Source organism: Morone saxatilis, unplaced genomic scaffold (assembly GCF_004916995.1).
Source record: "Morone saxatilis isolate NCDOM2014 unplaced genomic scaffold, NCSU_SB_2.0 Contig3, whole genome shotgun sequence".
NCBI lineage: Eukaryota > Metazoa > Chordata > Actinopteri > Moronidae > Morone > Morone saxatilis.
Genome location: NW_023339873.1, coordinates 7,422,396 through 7,446,341, shown reverse-complemented (window position 1 = coordinate 7,446,341; position 23,946 = coordinate 7,422,396). Strand labels below are relative to the sequence as shown.

Sequence of the window (23,946 nt, the reverse complement as noted above, 5' to 3'; positions counted from 1 at the left end):
GCTGTCTTCATTCCTTTCCAAAGTTGAATATTACTTCAAGTATCATAATGAATCTTGTCAAATCAGACAAATGACAGATCTGCTACATGTTTTGTATGATTGGATCCGCAGATTAGCACATTCTGTGTATGACGGTAACAGACAATAGTGCACCTGAGATGGCTGAAATGGTTTCAGTGGTGCACAGTTCACAAGACTCAGAAAGCTGAGGTGTTTATTGCCATTGATATGTCGATGTTTAAACTAACACCAATCAGCTTTCTTTGTCTAATGCACCAAACTGATAAAATCACTGAAATTTACTGTCTAAAAGTGAACCTTAAACATTTAGTGAAACCTTCTCAAACTCTCCTTCTTTTCAGATAATTTCTTTTAAGCAGTAGGAGCCTGAAACGTGAATGTTGATCATTTAAGTATAATGACTTCATATCTTGGAAATGTTTGTATTGTGTATTTTGTCTCACAGTCCCTAAAAATCCACTTGCTTTGTGGCTCCTGTGCATCAAACTCCAACCTTGATGTGGAAGCAGTTCATGGCTACACAGTTATATTTTTTATCTCCATTTCAGGGACTGTACACCAACCACATTGGCAGCATCAGCACAGCATGGACTTGAATTTCCAAGATACAGGGCATTCAGCACATGTAACAACAGTAACATACGTTTACATCTTCACACTCTCTCCAACAAATTACATCAATTTCATCCAAAACCATGACACACAAAACACACATGCAAATACTCACTTACTCTCTCACTCTCTCTCTCATACACACACACACACACACACACACACTGCACCTCTGCTCCTCTCTAAAGGAGTACAGAGAAAGTGCCACAAATTCTACAGTGCTTTCTTTGTCATCCAGAATATGAATACAATATAAGGCAATTGTAGATGTCTAAGATATTTATACGTGTCTGCTGTGTGTGTTGTTCACATTTGGATCAATACAAGCACTTCAGACTGGTGTGTGTTTTGCACTCCACCAGTCGCGCTTTTTAAATGCTGCTGGGTGTGTTATATGAATAGTGGATTGCACTTGCTGACATAATCCAACAAGAAAATGAAACTGAGAAATCGAAGTTCTATTGATGCATGGAGACAAAGTGAGTAGAGGCTTGCAGCTTTTTGTGGCTCACTCTTTTCTCATTCTCTGTTTCTTTCAGTCCCAGCCAAATAAAGGTAAATGCCGGGCTCACGTGTACAGAACAGTTATTCACCGGCCTGACAGAAATAATGGCTTTTAGGTCAGCATTATCAACTAATGACTAACCTTTTTTGCAAATTCTGTCCAGAAATGTTGATGGTTACACGTTTAGAAGCTGACTGTGGATTCCGTCCAGCCGTTTGAGCCGTCTCCCTTCATGGTGCTGGCTGTGCGGCCTCGTGGTGGCTGGCTGTCAGTCAGGCCGAAGAGGCGCGCCGCTGCGCCCCGGTACTTCCAGGACATGGTGTTATAGAGTATAGGGTTGATGGCCGCGCTCAGGTAGAAGAGAACCACGGACACCAAGCTGCAGTACTCGGACAACACAGACAGCAGCGGGGACGGAGCGTCTAGGGAGCGGAACTGCAGGTAGCGACCCACGTGGAACGGCAGCCAGCACAGGACAAAGGCCAGCACCACCACAACTGGATGGAGAGGAAGATGAGCAGGTGAGGTGAAGGATGAAGATGGAGGAATAAAAGGGGAGGGCAGAGGGGAGAGAAGTAGAGAAGTAAGTGGATATAAAGTTGTAAACAAGCTATTCTACTAAATAGATACAAATGCGGATCAAGTTGTGAGTGTGCGTAATTTGCGCGCTCTCCAAACTTACCAAGCATCTTGATGGTCTGTCTGTTGCTTTTGTCCCGGTGAGCCACACGAGAGTTTATGTTTGTCTCTCTGTGTCTCTGCCACAGCCGACGGCCTATGAGGCTGTAGAGCACTGTGAGACAGAACACCGGCATGAAGAAGAAAACAGAGCTCAACCACACCATGGCCCCCATCAGGCCTGACTCCACCGCGTAGTGGGTCATCTTACACTCCCGAGTGTCCCCGGCCTCCAGGTAGAAACCAGTCTCATTCATTCCCGAACTGAGATTTGTCGGCCACATGCTGTCACGCTCCACTCCCACCATGACAAACACCGGCCCGGCGCTCAATAGAGACACTGTCCAGAGGAGAAGAATGAGGGCACGCACCCGCCTTTTGGTAACCAGGGCCTTGGCACGCAGCGGGAAACAGATCGCCAGATAGCGCTCCACTGACAGCGCGGTGATGCTCAGGATGGTGGAGTAGGTGCATGACTCTGACACGAACTGAAAGAGCTTGCAGAGTGCGTCCCCAAACCTCCAGGGCCTGTACCTCCACATACGATAGAGGTCCAGTGGCATACAGAGGAAGATGAGTAAGTCGGACACGGCCATGCTACACAGGTACAAGTTAGTGGTGGTGCGCATGTCCCGGTACTTACTGACCACCAAAATTGTCATGACATTCCCGGCCACCCCGACCAGAAACAGCAGCGTGCAGGCGATGGTGATGGCCGTGAGGAGAGGGATTGAATAGTAATTGAGGGGAGGCAGGCCAGGGTCAGCGTTCCTTGTGGCGTTATGGATCTCTTCCCAGCTACAGTTATGGGAGAGGCACTCCGAGAGATTGGGCCAAGAGGGCATGCTGTCGCCGTGCGGTTATTCACGGGGCCGTGCCTGGCCCTGACTGCTAAAGGCACCCCGGGTCTGGGACTCCTCAAGCCCCTTGGCGCTGCCCTTTTCTCCCATCATCAATGTTTGAGTTGCGGAGGTAATGGCAAAGGTTGGCAGCCGTGCGTAAAATCAATATCCCTTGCGCGCGTTGCAAAAGATCTTGTGTAACCACTTAAGCTGAAGTCACAATTCTGAGCGGACAAAGAACGTCTGAGATCCTCCAGGGAACAGATAGTCCTCTCCAGAGTCTAACTCAAACATGAGCCTATTTTACTACTTGTTCAAAAGAAGAGTAGGCTAGTTACAAAACAAAATTACATGCTGGATTTTTGTAAGTTACACATCGACAGCCGAAACGCATGGAGAGGTGTATTCCAATCAAAGCAGCTGCAGCAGAGAGAAACACAGCACAAACATATCTAAAAATGCTTAAAGAAAAATCTAACTTTGAGACAAGTTATCTCCTGCATCCTTTCTGTCTCTGAGACACCAGCAACTGAGTGCTTTGGTGGGAATGAAACATGAGAATCCTTCATGCGCCAAAGAGTCCCAACGAGTTCCCATCACCGGCAGCGAGTCCTTGCTTTTGCACGTCAGATAAAAACAAAACAGGGGCTCGGTGGATAAGTTGCACCGGGCAGCATGTGATGGTGAGTCACAGGCAGGTTCGTAATGATGCGGCAGCAGTGGTAAACATCTGTCCTGTCAAGGGTACCGGAGCTCAGACTCAGCCAAACACAAACGGATAAACAACAACCACAGTGCAGACAAACACTATATGACGGAACGAAGACAGTTTTATAAAAGTCACAAGCACCACGAAGGAACGACGCATTGTCAACATAATCATGCAAATAGGAGTTTAAATGATTTAAGAAGAATAAAGTAGTTGAGGAATTGCAAAGAAATTCACCCGGGATTTCCAAGTCTGCTCCTCTAGTTATGGTGCATATCCATTATGTGGCTCCTTACTCCCAGTGCGCAAAACATCATATACAGGTGAAGTGGTGCTGCTGGGAGGGTGGTGTGGGGGTCTACGGTAAGTCCAGTGCTGCAACGCCACCTACAGCTGCTTTTAGAGCAGTGATTGCTCTAAATGTTCACCAGTTTCAGACAATGTGTACCTCCAGGTCTTTCAGAGAGCATATAGGGATAAATTAGAGTGAAATCCTTCCAAATAGGAGTACTTTTGTTCATGAACAGGATTCAGAACAACCACCTTCTCCAGAAGTGTGGCTTTGCAGCCAATCCTGCAAGCATGGTGAAGATTAGTAAATCTTCTTGACTATGTTTTGTCATCAGTTTGAAGATCCTATCTGGCTTTTGCTCCTGGAAATTATCAGCATAGATCCAGCCATTTGGGGTTAAGGTTTAAAACGCTTTGTCTTTGCCTGGTGGGATATGAAATTGTGATGCTTAATATCTCAGAACTGCACTCTGCCCAGATAGAATCATATAATTCCACGGTCACCAAGAATCAAATTGCATTTGAGTCAATCTGAAGCCCAGATTTAATATAAGGCTTCAATTTGCCCTCTGCAGAATGAGAACACGGGCCATGATGTGACACTTATGGAGTGTACACAGTTCCTGTTTCAAAGAGCGTTTGCAAAGTAGCAACATGTGTCAAATCCTAGCTGCTGTAGAGTTTTATTTAATGCAGGTCTAGACTCATAAAGTAGATTATATACACATAGACTATAATTACTGCATATTATATAATGAGGTTAGAGCAGGGTCACTTTAGTAATTAACTGCCACTAGAATTTAGAATATATCACTCCCTAATAACTGGAAAGATGATTGGATATTCTGCTAATGGCAGCAACAGTAACTAAAAAACTGAGAAGAAAAAATTGTTCTTCTTCTCTTCATTATTCTTGATCTTTGAGTGAATACATTTAAATATGTAATTCAAAGCTTAACTATGTTATATAATCTCATTAGAGCCAGTGGCTACACAGACAGCAGTTACTGATACTCTGCTAAGCTAGTTACCAAATGTATGTATTACTTTTTTCTTCATTTTGATTAGACTCAGCTGTAACCTTGTTTGTGTGGTATAACAAACTCTATTACTGAGATGTTTCAGCATCAAAACTGATTTATCAATTACAGGAAACAGGAAGTGGGTCAATTAGTTTAAGCCAAGACTATCTCACCAAATAGCCTTAATTAGCAGACTGCAGCCACATGTAGTTTGGTTTATAATGTCAAAAATTCTGGTGTTAACTCAATTTCTTAATGAATATGCAGTTAACATTACTGTGTTTTGTCTTTATAGGGTGTTGGCCAGAAGGAACACATTATCACTGGTTGAAATCCTGCTATCTCCACACTCCTCTCTGACAGAGTGATACTGTAAGATTGACAAATAAGGCACATTCTCTTATTGGATTAATGACAGCTTGCTGGAGGCCTCAGGTGAAACAAATGTAATGTATGTCAATGTAAGTGTGAATCACCACGATTGCGATATATTTCTCTTTGTACTGCGCTGATGTGATCCTCATGCTTCAAATAGCGTTATCTCTCTGCCCTTTGTGCTGTGTTTACCAGTAGATGCCATTATGTTTATGACCACTGAATCATGATAGAGAGAGAAAGAGATAAATAGAGAAAGAGAGAGCAAGAGAGATCCTAATGGTAGAAAGAACACAAGCAGGACGCTTGTGTATTCCCCAGCCTCTTTGAGATCTTTTAATTACATCTGGTATGTATCTACCTGTGGTCATGATGTATATGTGTATTGTATGTGTGTGTTTGTGTCGGTTTGTGCGTGTATATTGGTGGTGTTTTTTTGATTTTCCAGTAATTGTATTGTGTAATCTAAGTACATTTCAGTGGGCCGACGCTCATAAACACTGTGGTAATGATGATAATAGCCAAACAACACGCTGAATCAGTACTTTTTACAGACAAAATGCCAAAGCCATTGGATTGTTTCTGGGACAACAGGAGGTAATAATAGCAGCATTGGGTATCTTAACTGAAATGTGTCTGTGTTTTAGTAGAGATGTTTCTGTTTGGTCTTTTTATGGCTGTGAACTGGGTTATGTATGGGAAAAACACCCGTAGTTTCTCACAGTTCAACTCTGCGTTTGCTCTTTTTCTATGATTTTACTGCTGTGTATCCTATACATGCACTACATTTACTGCTTTACTGTTTCCGCCCCTTCTCTCTGAGGTTCACATGGACATAGTTCTGGGGTGTGTCTGGTAAACATGGTTAAATATTGGAGTGCTTTGACTGTCATTTTCGCTGAACTATTCCTCCAGGGTGTGGTAGCAGAGTACAGGGTAAAGTCCCTGTCACACACACACACACACACACACAAGCACACTTGACAGCTATGTGTAGGAGTTTGTCTGTGAAGGGTGCAGTTCATCCATTTATCCACAAGATGGCGAAAGAGATCTCTTTTGATTTGTACTTGAACCTCTGGATGTGTGCATGTTTGTGTGTGGCCGACAAACTAATTAATATTAATAGTTTGGTACTACAGGTGTGATATTATGGTACATTTCAGTATAAAGCTCTGCCAGCAGGAACACACACATAGCATGTGTACACACAGGTTTAGATTTTTTAATCTTACAAGGATATATTTTTTTAACTTTTTGTGCGCTTAACTGTTTTGTTACTTTAAAAATATCCTATACACACATACATGCAAAGCCACAGGCAGTCAGACATACATGCAATGACTTGTATAGACAGACACACATATTGACACAGACATATTCAAATATATAGAGCCAGAGAAACAAACATAGTAACACACACACAGAAGAGAAAAACAGAGAAAGTAGGAGTATGAAATGATGAGATAATAGGCAGGACCAGTGTCTCCCCAGAGGACTCCTCCTACTTCACCAAAAGTCCAGGACTTTGTTTTTCATCCAATGAGAGAAGCCTGTGGGAAGGACCTGCTTCTGTGATTGGTCTAGAGTTCCACAGACCCCCTCGCTTCCCGAGGAGTTGGAGAGAGTTCACTGTTAGTTTATCTGAGCTGCACTTACAGAGTTACTTAACGCAGGGAGCCCAGTGCTAGCTGTCTGCTGCACACTTGGTGGTGGGGAGTGTGTGTGTCTCACTGTTGCCGTCCATTGAGTGAAGCCAAGCGGATTGAGCACTAACCAACATGTGGGCTGCACGTCCACAAAAAGAGCAGGTTGGTAATGTCTCCCTCTTCCTCTCTGTTTGTGTCTGTGTCTGCTCTGATCTATTTGCGGTCCATGGGCTGCGGTAAGGGGGGTGTTGGGTTAGGGTTGTCAGTGGGATCATGTAGAAGAATGTACCGTACAGTATGTCTGAGTCTGCCATTATATTTACTGCTCCTGTAGGCAGAAAGGAAACAGAGAGCTGAGTGCAGATCAGATATGTATTTAACATGAAGATGTAGGTGTGTGTGTGTGGTGCTGTGTGTGTGTGTGTGTGGAGGTCCTTGGCTAGGTGAGATGATTTGGTTCTTCAGCTTTTTTTTTTTACTTCTTATTAATGGAACTGCTGAACAAGTAGGTGTGTTGCCTTGTTGTTTAAGGCTGCCACAGGTGGTGTGTGTGTGGGTGTGTGTGTGTGTGTGTGTGTGCGCGCGCTTGCCCGCTGCCTCCTTTCTCACACTCTGTTGTGAAAGTTACATGCTGCAGCTGGAATGTCATGGGAAGACTGGAGATATTTTGTTTCTCTTTCCGCTGCTCGCTCATACCAACCCACCCTTCTTTCTTCTTCTGTTGTCTTTGAAAACTGATACACATGCTGCTGACCTCTGGCATTCGGTAGTCTTCCTTTTGCATGAGCAGTGGCAGTAGCATACAGTGAACTTTATTACTGTTATTCCTGCCTGAGGCTTTTTAAGTGTGTGCATGTGTGTATCGACCCGGTCCATGTGGTGCTATCCTGCACAGTTTGTCACACATATCAATCATTAATCTAAACAGTGGGAGAAGTTGGAGAATTTTACCTCACGACCTCCTACTGTTCTTCAGTTAAAGACATAGAGTTATGTAAGAATGTTACCTCGTTGCACTGTTGTTCTTTTTCTCAGGAAATATTGGAAGGATTTCAAATATTTTTTTGCATGGCAGGCAGCTTACAACTGTAAATTTATTCCAGATGTGTTCGTCTTGCTCATATGCTCCTACCATATGGTGAAAGCCTGTCAAAAACGTAAAAATCCCTGTTTAAAGTTTCCAACCGCTGTCTCAGAAAGAATCATTTGTGGGTCATTCAAACATTTTAGGATTTCAGGACAATGTTTCTGCAGCTTTCATTGTCAATCTGCCATCACAAAACTGCTCATAGCTAATATTGGAAGGGTCTGTGCTTCACCAAAACCTGAACAGGAACAGGACTTTCTCAATGCGTACTCAGGGACACAGACTATAGAACACAAAGGAGGTCCAAAAATAGAGGTGATTTATTTAAAGTGAAAAATGTCACTGTGCCATTTGCCGTTCAGACCATCATTAGCACCTTTGGTTTGCAAGTATCTCGAAACTGTCTCTCTATTTTTAAATCAGAGCTATTTCTGGCCTGTAAACAAGTCTTATTCACATTCTATTCATGTCCTGTGTTATAGATTTTCATATATTGAGATCCATGACAAGCAGGTGAAAACATTTTCTTGCAAACGTTAAAGGGTTTGTTCACCCCACCTTCAATTTTTAAAAGTTAATGTTGTTCCAGTGAAACCTCTTCACAGCCTGGTCTGGTGTTTGACGGGTACATTGTTTCTGGAAAGACATGTACCCTTTGAATTTTTTAAACACTGTTGGCATCACAAATGAAATTCCATTCATTTCCATTATACTGGGTTGGCAGTAGAAATCTCAGGGACAGTTATCCCAACACCTGAGCAAATAAAACCCAAACTACCTTCATGGCTAGATACCACTGGAGACAGACATTCGGGCGAACCAACCCTTTCAGTCAAGAGCACAAATACTTTTTGTTCTGCTACTGTAATCATGGTGAGTTAGAGTCTCTTTAGTGGTCAGTACGTAAGTTATAGTTTGGTAATTTCCAGGCTCTAACTTGGCTGCCTTGGTTGGGCTGAGTCAGGCTTGCCTGAAAGAGAGAGAGAGAGCAGTTCCATCACTCCCTCAGTACAATGATGCCTTGTGTTACTGCCAGCAGAACGCCACTCTGGCGATGATGACGATTTCTCCGTCTCCTTTTCTGGCATCTACTGTATGTCTTGCTTTCTCTGCCTCTCTGACCATTACTATCCCCCTATCCATGGTGTGAAGGATTAGATAATAGGCAGCTTTAGTGTGGGCAGAGAACGAGAGGTGTCACAGACCTCTCTTGTTGCTTCTCTATCCGTTCCTCCCTCCATCTTCTCTCTCTCACTCTCTCTTTGTACCATCTGCGCCATGAGGAGCTTGGCACCACACGATCTGTAAATGCCAAGTTTATTTTATCTTTACTGTATGCATGTGCGTGAGTGTTTGCGTGTGTGCGCATCCGTGAGTGTGAGTGGTAGTCTGTTACGCAAAGATGATGTCTACATGTATGTATGGTATCCTTAAAATGATTTAAATCCTCCAAGGTGTTTGCCACAGTGCTTTGTAAATGTCAAGCTTGTTATCCATCCAGGAATAGATGAGGCATCTTACAAATTATCTATTTTTTCTAACACTCGGTAATCAGTAACAGCACCTCTACTGATATTGACATAGATGTTCAGCCCGCCTTCAGTGTTCTCTTCAATAATTTGACACTTTTCCAACACGCATTACAAGCAAACCTAGTGTACAGGGACAAAAGTAGGAGTACCAGCTGCCATTTAAAAAAAGGTACTCATGCAGAGTTATTGTACATACATTCTGGGTAACACTTTCAGGATAAACGAAGCAGCTATGACAAATTGATCAGTGGACAGCGACAGATCACAGTTAAGCTGTGGGGATCACTGATAAGATGTCTGCTCAGAGGTGACGAACAGCAGTTCTGACAGTATAACTTAAAATAAGCAGTGATAATGGTGGTCACACCTATACAAATGAAGAAGAGAAATTCTGTTTTGGCACACTGACACTGTTACAGCGATGTTCAGTGCATTCCACAGCACAACTTCTGTAACCTTTTCCCAGCCATGTCTAATTCCACTTGAGCCAGTGACTTTCTATATTCTCCAGAAAGACATCCCCTTTTCCTCAAAGTTGTGTCCAAATCATTTACACAGTGTATACAGATATATTCCAATATACATTTCTAACCAAATATGGCAAACGTAGTCAAATTCACACTGATGTTCAAAACGATTAACTGCAAAGATTAAACTCTTTGAAAGTGTCCAACAGAAGTTTTAATAAAAAATATATGCCAAATAATTTGGTAAAACGATAAGATGTGATCAGAAAATGAATTTGCTGAAATTCACAGCCCTGGGTATATGTGACTGCATCATATTCTGGTCTGTTTGATCGCTCCCTATTTAAGTACTGTACTTTTCTTGACCATGGGAAAGAAGAAAAATAAACCACAAATTTACAGTTTACAATACTAATGCAAGCTATGTTACCATTAGCTGTTTCTTAAAAGGCTAGATTTACTTCCAATTATACTATTATATCCCAAAAATGTGTTGATCAGAACCTCAACAGGGTGAGAAAATGGAGATGACATACAAAGAATGAGAGTGTGGGTGTGATGTCTAAATTCCCCTTAAATGAGAAAATATTATGTATCTGCTGTCCGCCTCTCTACCACCAGGATGCCCTAAAGCAGTAGAGGAAAATCATTTTCTGTAGCATACTGCAAATATAAACATTCTCCACCCAGCTCTACAACACCACTGTTTCCCTGTTCAGGACATTTAGGGTTTTGTTTAGGTCTCATGCAGAGAGTGCAACTCAACTCCCAGCAGTGGCCACAGCACATCACCATCATGCTGCCTGCTCTTGTGTAAGAGATCATTTATATACAGTATAGATCAGGAAAAAGCTTTGGTATCATATCATATCATCTATGAGTCACTCTTTCTTTAAGCAATCTGAAAAAAACATGTATCCCCTGTGTATCTGGAGGTAAAATAAATATTTCAATCAAATTAGTAATAAGGAAAACAGCTTCAGAAAAACCAAGACAGCAGGATGTGGGATCATTTTATTAGGGCCAATGGCAGTTTCTTGCCACACGGACCACAAAGATTTGGCAGTGAATCAGATTTTTGGCTGCAAGACACACAACTTCCTGACTAAACTTAATTTGGGACAACAACAGCAAGTGATAAGGGATACACATTTGTTTTAGTCTGCCAGTAGATATGGACAGGGTGACCTTGTTTTCCTTCCCATGTGTCCCCCGCACTGCTACAGGAACAGGACTGCTACAAAAACATGAGCTAGAAATATGTCTCATCTTCTTTTATTTCAAAACCTAGGAGAGGGAATGTTATAAATCCCAGGAGGGCAGATCAAACAGAAGAGTGACATGAAAGGGTATAAAAGGGTGTGAGAGATTAATGAATCAACTGTAAATCGAATACAGTATTGATTGTGGATTAACCCTCTGTAACCTACAGTAATTATTAAACTTTTGGTACCACACAACTCCCATTTATAAGTAAGAAAGCAGTAACTAATGACTTTATTCATAAAAAACAAGGCTTAAGCTGTGAATGTTAAAGGATGGTTCCAAGATTATACCACTGTTTGTTAAATATGAAGCTATAGCCAGCAGCCAGTTAGCTCAGTTTAGAACAAAGACTGGTGATGGGGGAAGTTAGCTTGGCTGTGTCTCATTTGGTTAATATGTACAAGAACCAAAGTGTAAAAATGACACTTTTACCGATGCTCAGAGCAGAGACTTCAACTGGTTGCCTGGAAACTGCCCGTGTCCAGGAAACAAGCTGGTACATACGCCCCTATAAATTGGCGAATTGTCACAATTACACTTTTTGCACAGAGTATACAAACCTGTTATGGTATGGACCCTGGTAGGTTGAATTTACTGTCCCATTACTGTTGGACAGATCTTTCTAGTCCTTATGCTAAGCTAAGCCAATCGCCTCCTTCATGTTTAGCATAAAGCTATAAACGTGGTATCACTTGTCTCTCTGCAACAAGCTTTTTTCACTCTTTGTGCTAAGCTGAGCTAATAGGTCAAACAATTTATTTGATGAATTAAAGAGCTAAAGACAAAACAGGTGTCCTGGGAGAATAAACATCAGTCAAGAAGATTTTTCACAACTGCATAAGTAAATGAATCATTCATTATTTTTAAGAAAGCCATTAAATAAATATAAAGGGTGCCTTATTAGAAAGTGTTACCAAAGTTCTTCAGTAGGACATACTTCTTTCCCAAAACACTACATTTTTGTTAAATATCACATACCCAGTAATGGATTTGGTCTTTAAAAATATTGTAAAAAAAAAAAAAAAAATTAATGGATTTGGTCTTGATTGAATTTATGAAGGTTGGTCCCTGCAAAGTGCCGCAATATGTTTTTAATGGATCTTTGGGGCAGTGTGCGAGACTAAATTTCCCATGTGCCACATGTTGCCAAGATTGACGAGTACCCACTTTGGCTTTTATGATGCCTAATTTCTCTCTCTCTCTCTCTGCCACACTCTACCGAACCTCCGCAGTTCTTCTCCCACTCAACATTCTTTCATTTCTTCATCTATGATTTCACAATGCGTTGATTCCAACTAATTGACATTTAAGAGGGAAGCTAGCACATGAAGGGAGAGGCGGACAGTCTTCTGTTGATATTTATATATACAAGCATCTCGCTGGCTGTTAAAACTATCGCCATGACAACAGGACAGGAAGCAGGAAGTAGGCAGTGTTCTATTGGAATGGAGTGGAGAGATAACGCCGGCTAACTCCCAGTTCCATGGCTCTCTCATCATCTTGTTATGTCCCATTCAGGTTGCAAACATGACCGGTGGCTTTGTACATGTGTGCGTGCATATGTTTAACATCTGAGTCTACACATGCAGACATTCAAACCACAGGGCCGCATTCCAGGTCCCTCTGAAAGTTAACCTTCTGTGGGTCAAGCCAGTTTGGGGGGTCATGGATATTCTTGGAGCAGGAAGATGACTGCACCGTCATAAATACTTCTTCTGGAATCTAAGATTGCGTGCACTTCACATAAAAGTTTAACCAGTGGCATTTCTGCATCCTCCATGTCTATCTAGACCGAAACCATGTTCATTTCGAATGATTACAAATGGAAAAGATCATATTTTTGATCATGATATTTTAATACATGCTGCTTTCCCTTTGGAGTAGGGGTCAGTTTTACAGGTTTATGGTGGAAATATGAATCCATAGACTTAACAAGGATGCTACACAACTGCATGATGTATTTTTTCCTTTAAGATCAAATACAATACAAAAACATGTTACTACCAAATGGATGTTGAACGCATTATGTAACTTAACATTTTAGTTAGTTATTTGTGGGTCAAAATGTGCACTCTATGCCATGGGTATTCAAAACTCCACAACTGCATACATAAAACATATTTCTGCATTAAGTTTTGCTGTGTGACCAAGTCCTTAAACTTGGGCACAAAGGGTCTGATGGCCAGGCAGACATACTGATGTATTCTGCCCTTGACTCTTTCACTATATTCATAGTTGAAAATGTTGAAAGACTGCCTAGTCTCTTTGTCCAATTAATTCCACAATTATTCTGTTGACGTTATCAGATGGCTCAGTTTTGGTTAAAAACTGGCATGTTTGGTGTTGTAGTGGCATTTTACCAGACTTCCCAATGACCAGCTGTTTCGCTGGAAATGATGCACCCTGGCCTTCTGCTTCTACCAGATATAGTTCTCAGTCTATTAATGCTTCAGTGCACATTGTTAACCTCTCTTTTCTTTTTAGTTTTAAAGATGTGCTTCTACCTCTGACAGCAAGCTTGCTAATTGTGGCTACAAGCCTAAGAAACGACAGGTGAGGTCATATGATAGCATCATGTGTCACTGTCAAGCGCTCTGGGTCAGGTTGCATTGAAATTCTGTTTAAAAAGTCCGGATTAAATAGTCTTTCGGCCCATATTTGGACCAGAGTATGAGGACTCTATATATACTTTGTAGATTAACTAATTTAGACGTAACACCATTCGTAGCTGTGTGCAGTATCCTTTTCCACACCTTTGGCCTTGTACAAAATGTGACTAAGCAAAGCAACCTCTCTTTAGAGCCATTGCTGACTCATTAATGGACAAACATGGACAAACTTTGCTTAGGAATGCAAAAACACTGCTTTTGTAAATATTCTTCCGCTTATGTTTTTCTTAACATAGATTGTTGGCAAATTAACTAGAACTAGTGCTTAAGGGTATTGAAATGGTATAGAGCAGTATAAAACATGCAAATGAAAACACCAGTAAAGGAGTTTAATTATTTTGTTCCTCGAATTATTGATGCTAATGACTGTGATTTTGAATAATCATTAATTGTAATAAAATCCCATAGTAAAATAATCTGAATCAATTTTTACATTTAACATAAGCATCCTTACTCATGAAAAAAAAAAAAAATTAAAAATTAATTATAAAAATTTATTATAATTAAATTATTTAAAAAAAATTCATTGAATGAATGAATGAATGAATGAAGAGACGGAAGGTTTCACAGGGACAAGAGGAAACACAGACATGCACTCACTGTAGGCAACTGATGACTGCTGATGGTGACTCTTCTGACTATGTGAGCATGTTGGATCTTGTTCAATGGAGTGGGAATGTTTACTGTCAAGATTGTCATCTGTTGGTGTACGTGCTCATGTGTTATTTACTTGTCACGGACATTTTTAGCTCCAAACAGAAGAATTTGGCACTTTGCAGGGGAGGAAATGCTGGGTACCTGTTTCTCACTTGAGCAGATCACGATCTTGATGATGTTAAATGTAGGCGTTACAGGGAGCTTATGTTAGGAAATGAATCTACAGTAGTCAGTGAAAACTTCTTAAAGGTAAACCACCTGTAAGTCTCAGAGAGAGAGATTTAGATTGTCTCCATTAATTGTTAAGAAACAGATAACTAAGTCATTTTTTTTGTTCCTGCCCTGACTTGCCCAAGAGAGAAAGTTCTAGAAACCTGAGGCCTGTACTACCAAACCGGATTAACTCAGTGACATTGGGTGTGTAAGACATTTAAGTGTAAATCGTGCTACAAAAGGTAGATAAATTGTCATGGCAATTTACCCTCCGTCTTTGCCAGCTTCTAGGGCCAGAATGCTTTTGTTATGTTCCCATTTAATCGTTATAAAGATCATATAGGTTTTTTATTGTTGCAGGTAATTCCCAATATAAAAATACTTTTTAATATGCATAGATGAGGCCTGTATACAGAACACTTTAATCCAGAGGTTGAATGGTGCAACTGACTGTACACTTATTCTAACAGTAGCATTACATTCACACAGATTGCCTTCAACCTGTGTGAAACTTTAGGGAGTAGATTTTAATCTAGGGCTTTAAGTTTTCAGGCATCATGCCTGATTTCAGGCATAGAGCAGTTTTACATTCATGTAAATGAATCAGTTTGAGATATTCAGATAATCTGAGATTTTTTCCCCGTTAATTTACTACTATAATCTTGGAAATTTACCACAGTTATATTCAATTATATCACATATACTTCTTTTATAATATAAATAACATAAAAGAAGAGTCCGTAAAAGAGAGAACCGCTACGTATATGGTCACGTTGGCCCCCGATGGGTGTGCAGTTTACACCCGGGTGGTATTGTTAAAAGGACTCGCTCCTAAAATCCTGAATATTACCGAACGAGGAAAACACAACTTCAGATGTAGCGTCTGACACGAAACTCCAACTAAACTAGACCAACGTTGTAATCATGTGTCAATAAAAGTCCAGCTCGTTTAAACGCCTAAAGGTTGTTAAGGGGCAGATCAGACGCTCCTTGTCCAAGCACCGGACCTTTCTTGAATAACGCGCGGAGTTAAATCTGAGTAAATTCAACTCCCGTCACAGTACCTCAGTGTTTCCTCTTACAACTTTACATGAATATCATATGCATCATTGCTACACTCATCACAGTACTTTTGACCTCTGTGTCACGGCTGTGTAATTGCTATCGGTGAAACTTTAGGCCGCATGTCCAGTCAGTCCTTTTGGTTCTTGTCCACAAAGGATGTTTATTTATTAGTCACTGCTTTATGTCTGCTTTTATCAAAATGCTGTCAGATCAACATTTTTAACAACGTTCTGCTCATCTTTTCAGATACATTTTGGGTCACTATGAGCTACGATGTGATAACAGGAGGCATCCGCAGCGCTGCTTGTAAACACACATATCACTTTACATGTTTATACAGAATAAATCATTTTAACTAACAGCCCTTGTTTGTTTTTTTTTCTTTTTTGGACTTGAGCAGAAGCTAGACAGGAAAGAGGTTGAAAGGGGGTTCAACATGGAGTACAGGACAATGATCCACAGTGATGTACTGCAGTTAGGGAGTGCGCAGAATCAAAAACTCCTTTAATGAAAGCTTTCTGCTGAGTCAAGTGCTCCCTTTCTTCTTTCCTTTCTTCCCCTCTCCTATTCTTTTTTACTTTGTCTAGACTCAGAGGGACGTTTTTTAATAGGCCACACATGCTTAGGCTTGTCTTGGATGACTAAACATCCTGCTTGGTGGTATTGTGTGTGTATGGGTCTACTTTGTTAGATTTCTTTTTTCAAAAATGAAATTAGATCAGCAGTGTTAGTAAGCACATAACATGCAAGAGTTTAACCGGTATAACAGGTTTTTGGCTTTTCAAGTGTTTGTTATACCAAATTGAACCCGCGTTCTCAGCCATGTGTATCGGTGAGGTAATAGTGAAACTAAAACACACAACTGAGCTGTGTCTCCATGGTAATTTGCTCAAAGTAAACATCTATTAAACATGACAAGATGTAGCGGGCTGTGTGTCATCGTGTATACATGCTGCAAATATTTGCCTATTAAGTGTAGAATGGCAGTATTTTGACTTTGCACTGAACTGTGTGAAAACTGTTTAGTGTGTTTCATGCATCAGCGCTGTAACTAGTGGTATGTTAATGTAGCATGGCTTCACAGGTGTAGGTGCATGCAATTTTTATAAGTAACTTTGGGGTGTATGGTTGACTGCATGAATGAGCGTGTGTAATAATGCCCAGCTTTGTCAGGTTTTTACTCAACATCACTAAAATTGTTTCATCACCAACTTCCACTCCTGTGGGTGCAGTCAGATAAAGTCACTCCCTGGCACAGTTTTGACAAAATACCATATCACATAATTTATGAAGTAATATTTGGTAAGGCTGTCACAATTGAGGTTTTATCAAACTTCAAAGAAAGACAGAAACGTGCCTGAAGGTGTGGGGAGACATACCGATCAGAATGTAGGAGCCTGTGAAAGGAAGATCCAGTTGGAGGAGTGGATTAGATTTGACTACTTGCCCGTCATAAGGTGCAAGACCCTTTCTGTAGGCGACTGCTATGCACCATGATAAGTTAAGATTCAGTAATACAGTGGTTTACAACCGTTTTATTTGGAACCTTTGTACCCTGTCATAATGTAGATGATGTATTTTTAATTCTCTTTTGATAAACTTTAATTCAAAAGAGGATCCTCAGTCCTCTAGGCATACAGCCACTGCAGGCACTGAAAATGTTATTGCACTGATAATGACCAAATAACTCAAGGTGAGACAAAAAGTAAGAGATACAAATTTTTGTATCAGCAGTTTGGCCAAAATCAATGTAATACAGGCTTTTAATGTCTGAAGTCTGGCGCTCTGTCTGAAACCTGTGTAATTCTGAGCTTTTGTATCTGTTGCACAAAAACCTTGAAATGCCAAAAATTTTTATTAAAAAATTTCACCCAGCCTGTAACACTGATGCACAGTCCAGTGTTTGACAGATGGAAATCACAAAACCTCAAAGTCAATGGAGAAGTTAATAATATTGAGCAGCGGCAATAGACTGAATTTCTACTATGAAGAAGTAACACAAATGTTCATTTGCAGTATGTGAGTACATGATTAGTCATTAAACTCATGATAACCGGGACCGGGAGTTGGCCCAACAGCTGATTTTCTTTATGTCATTCATTGTGTGTGTCAGTAATGAACAACTAAATTCAGTCAGGCTGTTAGTTGTCATTAACTGGATTTAAGTAGGTTACCTCTTACTGTAGGAATGTCTATGAAGAAGTAGTGAGTAACATGTGTTACCTAGCAATGGTTTCCAAAGAAATGTATCAACACTTCATAGGTGCTGGAGTGGAAGGGAGGGTTAGGGTTGGGTCGCATGACTTCTGGGTATGCGTGACTTCAGTAATGGTGTAATGCCAAGGTAGCACAGAATCAACCACTGAATCACTGAACTACTGACAATTTTGTTTCAGTCATAATTGCCACTAAAACAAGATGGCTGCAACATTTTATTCAGAAAATCCTTTATTTACAGAGATGTTTTGGCTCTGCTGGCCTTCATCATGACTTCCTTCCAACTATATTAATCATTCTCAAAATCATACTGGAAGTTCTGCACCCAGGACTGATGTGATATTGGACGGAACATTCATAAGGGGGCATTTCAACATTGTTTTCCTGCTACATGAGAAAAATTGCAACTGACGGAATACTGAATAGACTGTTATCCTAAATCCATTGATGATAGTTACACAATTGTTTGTCTATTAGGACACAATAAGAAAATACAGGGGGAGAAACATAACACATGCAGATGCCTTCTGACAGGCTATTAGGGGTCACCAAATAATTTAATGAGCATGAAAATGAATCATATGTGTTCTCTGCCACCATCATCAAAACACCAAGTGAGTGAATATGTTTCGGAATAATGGCGTTTATGGAGTTTCACAGTGCTGCTGTGTTGAGAGTGGTGGTCACATGTGACCTTGAAACCTGTCACAGCGGTGTCTATGGAGTATGTGTCTGTCTTTTTGAGTGTGTTTACTAAAGAGCTTAAAAACGGTTGTTCTTAAGAGACTCAGGAAACAGTCAGCTTACAACATGGACAAAGACCTGCAAACCCACATGCATACAATGTGAAATTATCATCTCCTCTGTCTTCTAGGCTCGCCCTGCTCTGGGGTCTAACTTCTGAGCATGCTGGGTAAGGCTCCGCCCACGACCAGTAACCTCAACCTGGTGAACTCGGAAGTTTGTGAGACCACGGCGGCCCCGGACGCACACGACGGTATCAAGATGGCCGACCTTGTGGAGAGCCTGGATACCAGAGAGCTGGACATGGGGGAGGGAGAGGAGATCGACTATGATGGAAACTTAGGTGTGATTTCACCACCATTCCTCCCCAGAACAAGATAATACCTAAAAATAATTATAATATTGTTTTAAACACAATAAATCTGACTGAGGAATACTTGAAAAGCCAATTAAAACTGAACAAAGCAGTCTGTGTTTCTGGTGACATGAGATTAAACTTAACTTAACTATGAACCAGATTTGTTGTTCATGAGCAAGGTTTGCCATATAAGCCCAAAGCAATAAGTTTTCCTTTACATAATTTAGATCTCACAAACCTTACTGGAGAATAAACAGAAACATTTAACCTTACACTGCAAACATAAAAAGTCTGATTTCAGTGCTCCCAAGCGGCCTGAACAACTCCATGCATAACCAGAAAAACCACGCTAACCACCCACCTCTCTCTCTCTTCCAGGGGACTGTCGTATTCCATTCTCAGCGGTGTATGCCACAGTGGGCTTTAAGGAGGCCAATGCTAAGGTCTACCTCCCCACTGTGCCCATCACTGCCCGGATCCTGGAGGTGGAGAGATTCACCACAGCGCAAGACCGCTTCAACCTGTCGCACCACAGGAGTGTCAACAAGGTACTCCAAGCACACACTATTACAATAAAGGCACCAGAAGCTTTTGCTTTTAAAATAACCACTTCTAAAGCAACTAAAACAATTCTAACCCAATGTTTGCCATAATATATATTAAGCTCATCATCATCATCTCAAAACTCCCTGCTACCCTTCCCTCAATGTGTTGTGTGTGTGTGTGTATGTGTGTGTAGTCTCTGCCAGCAGTGTTCAGGATTGAGCTGAAGCACGGTGAGTTTACCTGGGTGGTTAAGAGGAAGGAGAAACATTTCATGGAGCTGCACAGAGAGCTGAGGACATACAAGACTTTCATGCGGATACCGCTGCCATCACGCAGGTTGGTGCCTACACACACACACACAAACGCACAGATTTACAGTCCTGCACCAGCAACACTAACAGACACAAGTTTAGATGTATATACAAACGCACATGCACACTTGTTTTTCACATTACACTGACTGGAGATTGACCCTAGTATCAACCTAAAATCCTATGACTAAATGGGTTATCTTGTGGCGAATAGCTTTTTGTCCCCACCTGGGAGGTGAGTTCCCACTAGTTTACTTTGTGAACAGATTCTTTCCCCACAGCGTGAGTATGATACAAACACATGTGCGCACACACACACACACACATACAGGTGCATAGACACACTGAATATGATTAACATATTCAAAGAATAATGTTACATTTAGTAAAATAAACGTATTTGCTTTCTTGCCAAGAGTTAGATGAGATCAATACTGTTCTCGTGCCTATACATCAAATATTCAGATGGGACTAGGAGCCGCTTAGCTTAGCTTAGCATAGCATAAAGATTGGAAACAAAGGGAAACACCTAGCTTGGCTCTGTCCAACGTTTAAAAAGATCACATTAGTGTAAATTTCACTTATTAACATGTTAAACAAATGACAAGTGGTTTTCTTGGTGACCAGCTGCCAGGCCAAGCCACATTCTTGTGATAATGGACTGTAATTACAAGAACAGTTTGTTTGTATCTGGTTTCATTTGTGAACATACTGCTACAAATACATCAAACAAACAAAAGTAGCTAATTCACTTAACCTAATTAATTTAACCGCAAGACTACACTAGCAATAACTATCTTGGAATAATGCATTTTCCTGTTATACACATTTTGCCAGCATTGCGTGAATGCGGCAGCAGTTGCCAGGCAACCGGGATGTCTCCAGGAAGTCACTGTGTTCAGAAATGGTTCCAGCACCTAATTCCCCCCTAAAACCACCAGTTGTCATTTTTACAGTTCGGTTTGTGTATGGATTAAACAAACAAGACAGATTTAGGGGTGGTGGTGGTGCATGTATTATTTAGACTAGCCGTTTCCCTCTGCTTCTGGTCTTTATGCTAAGCTAAGCTAATTGCCTCCTGGCTCTAGCCTAATATATAGTATGGCAGACATGGTATCATTCTTCTCATCTAAATCTTGGCAAGCATATATCCCAAAATGTCAATCTGTAGCTTGCAGTATATTAATCTTCCACTTTAATAAGTTATCAACATTTGCATAGAGTTTCCTTCCCCTCCCTCTCCCTGTCTGTTTTTCTCTCTCTGGTGATGTACACACTTGAAAACAAACGAAGGTTGCCCTTGGTTCTTAATAGGATTTACTTTTGCCCTACTCCCCTTTTCTGTCTCCCTGTCTCTGTTTTTTTGCCTCAAAAAGTCTCCCTTTTTAGTTAAAAAAATTCCCTTTATGCCACTTTGGTTGATAAAACACCTCAGTGAGTCAACCTGCAAACCGTCAATTTATTCAGGCTTTTAAATGTGCCTGTCTAAACACCTGCTGGCATGAAGGTACACAGAATTATGTATTTTAATTTTGGCTTTTGGGGCTTTTAGCATTGGGCAATTGTTGAATAGAAACAGCCAAATGTTGTTTGGGCTTTGTCCTTAAAGCAAAGTATTAAAACACTGGGCAATTTGACAAGTGCTCTCTGTAAAAGCATCTTCAAGCATCTTGGACTTTTTAATTGAACACTTTTTAAAAAATGTTCTCCCTTTCTGTCTCAGCCACACAGTGAGGAGAAGGACAGTGAGGAAGAGTGAGGTGAGGGAGATGCCCTCCCTGCCGAGGGGAGGGGGAGACGAGCTGGTGCGAGATGAGCAGGTCTCCAGCAGGAGGGTACGTCTCAGTTTTGTCGTTTTCCTGATTGGAAAATTCACTCGTCATGTTTTAACTTTATGGCACTTGCTTGTTGCCATGGCATTTAACTCCTTGCCAGCACATGTATCCCCTAAAACCCATCTCTGACTGTGTGTGTGTGTGTGTGTGTATATGTGCGCATGTTAATGTTTATATGCATAGATTTTGTAATTAAAATACTCACAGTGGCCAAAATATAGTGTATGTGTTTTTACAGAGACAATTAGAAGACTATATGAACAAGCTGCTGAGGATGGCCATGTACCGCAAATATCACCATACTGTGAGTAATCATACTAAGCACTGCAAACTGTGTCTCTTTAACATAACCTCATAATGACTGCCTACCGATCTATGTGTTCAAGTTAATACTAATTGTGTGTGTATCATACTCTCGGCATGAGATAGATGTGGAATATCTGCTACTGTAGATACCTGAGATGGGCTGTAGAAGTGGATATAAATAGTAATATAACAGTGTGTTTCAGATTTTTACTGCACTCTACCCTTAAGGTGGAACATTGTTCCATAGTGGAACATAGTGGAGTGTTGACACAGATTGTTAATGTGTTTACCCATAGCACCGTGTCTGCTTTATGTTGACACACTCAAGGAATTTAAGTATATTATTACTGCTTATATAAGATACTCTCGTGAGAAACATAACACAGTGTTTCTTTTACATGGAAATTACATTTAAAAAAATTTACTTTTTATTTAATGTGACAATACATTTACAACATGTTACATGTAGTATCTTTGCTTATTTCTCATTTCCCAAATCAGGTGTTGTTAAATAGGGAGGTGACTTCTTATATTTGGGCCAATAACATATTTACCCTTTTGTATACCAAACCTTACCTACTTATCTTACCTTTATGGTGAAATGAGCCTTAAAACAGACCAATACTATGTTTCATCACATCAATGTGCCTATGCTGTACTGACAAAAACAACTCATAATAATTTAGTCACATTACCTCCAGGTGGCTGCTATGTCTGGATGTAATAGCTGCCTGCTCACAGTTCCATGTCGATGTGTACAGAATGTATCAAGTTTTTGTTGTCTGTCTGTACAAGAGTCACTGTGCTATCTCTTCCTGTCTATTCTCAGATGGAGTTCATTGACGTCAGCCAGATGTCATTCATTCACGACTTGGGACCCAAAGGACTGTGAGCATTTTCTCTTCTTTTAATCCCCTTTTCTTCCCATCTGTAAAAACAGTCCCATTTAGTCTTGTGTTAGGTAAATAAGCAGTAAACACCAGAGTGCTGGTTGAACTTGAAATCCCATCCCAAGTGTACTCATTTACAAACTTCCAAGTATCCTGTTTTGTTTTACAATTCCCTTACATTCCATATTACAAAAGATATTTAACCGTTGTCTCTCTCTCTGCCAGGGAAGGGATGATCTATAAGCGCTCAGGCGGACATCGTATCCCTGGCATGAACTGCTGTGGTCACAGCCAGGCCTGCTACCGCTGGTCCAAACGGTGTGTGATTACTTCTGTCCTTGTGTGTTCCTCTGTTTGTCTTTCTTTACCTTTGCCCTTGTCTTTCTGTCTTTTTTCTGGTTGTGTCTTTTTCATTCTCCCTGCCAATGTGTTAGTTGCCATGTTCACATAATGTATATTGCTTTTCTTGACTGTTTTTCTTCTTGTAGATATTCAGACAATCCGAATTTATTTTGCCATTCCTTAAGTTAAACTTTTTGTTTTTATAGCAACTCTCTGGCCATTTTGGGTTTAACAGTCCAGAGTGGGACTCCTTAATGGCTTATGCTACTAAAAGATGGATTAAAAAGAAGGATTGGAACTTTTTTAACTGGCAATCTTCATCTAAAATGTAGGTGTGATGATGCTATCTACAGATTTCTGGCAGGAAGCTGAGTGTGGGTGTTTAAACACAGTGATCACATTGCATATTTAAAAGCATAACGATAATAACATTTTAATAAGTCGTCATGTGAATTTTCTTTTCATTCTTTTGTAGTTTGCTAACAAAATATCAGTAGCATCTTCATACCAGCTGCATTGGCACATGCTTGTCTCTCCCTTCATCCATTTGTCTGTTTCATTCTCCTTCTCTTCATCACAGCCAAATTATTATGTGAGCAGTTTTTGTTATCATTTTCTAAAGACAACACAAAAACAATCCCACACGTATGAAATGTTTGGCCCATCCACCTACATCCCCATGTTGATTCTCTTCCTACACCCTTTCTTTAAAACAAGAAATGTAAGAAATGGTCCAC

At 40.7% G+C, this 23,946-nt stretch overlaps 2 protein-coding genes across 2 annotated transcripts in view; one reads left to right on the top strand and one right to left on the bottom strand.

Annotated features, from left to right (window-relative positions):
* Nucleotides 1-1,321: 1,321 nt before the first annotated feature.
* ghsra (growth hormone secretagogue receptor a) lies at nucleotides 1,322-2,661 on the bottom strand. Its single transcript, XM_035674353.1, has 2 exons — nucleotides 1,821-2,661; nucleotides 1,322-1,635 (listed from the first exon to the last, which is right to left on the bottom strand). Exons 1-2 carry the CDS (start codon nucleotides 2,659-2,661, stop codon nucleotides 1,322-1,324), a joined length of 1,155 nt encoding a protein of 384 aa, XP_035530246.1.
* Nucleotides 2,662-6,676: 4,015 nt separating this feature from the next.
* Nucleotides 6,677-23,946, top strand: part of pld1a (phospholipase D1a) — a 30,882-nt gene continuing 13,612 nt past the window's right edge. The window contains exons 1-8 of the mRNA XM_035674146.1: nucleotides 6,677-6,866; nucleotides 18,752-18,964; nucleotides 19,358-19,527; nucleotides 19,719-19,861; nucleotides 21,560-21,671; nucleotides 21,910-21,975; nucleotides 22,807-22,865; nucleotides 23,093-23,185. Of these exons, the coding sequence (XP_035530039.1) occupies nucleotides 18,784-18,964; nucleotides 19,358-19,527; nucleotides 19,719-19,861; nucleotides 21,560-21,671; nucleotides 21,910-21,975; nucleotides 22,807-22,865; nucleotides 23,093-23,185 (824 nt within the window). The 5' untranslated portion in view covers nucleotides 6,677-6,866; nucleotides 18,752-18,783. The remainder of the gene's footprint in view (nucleotides 6,867-18,751; nucleotides 18,965-19,357; nucleotides 19,528-19,718; nucleotides 19,862-21,559; nucleotides 21,672-21,909; nucleotides 21,976-22,806; nucleotides 22,866-23,092; nucleotides 23,186-23,946) is intronic.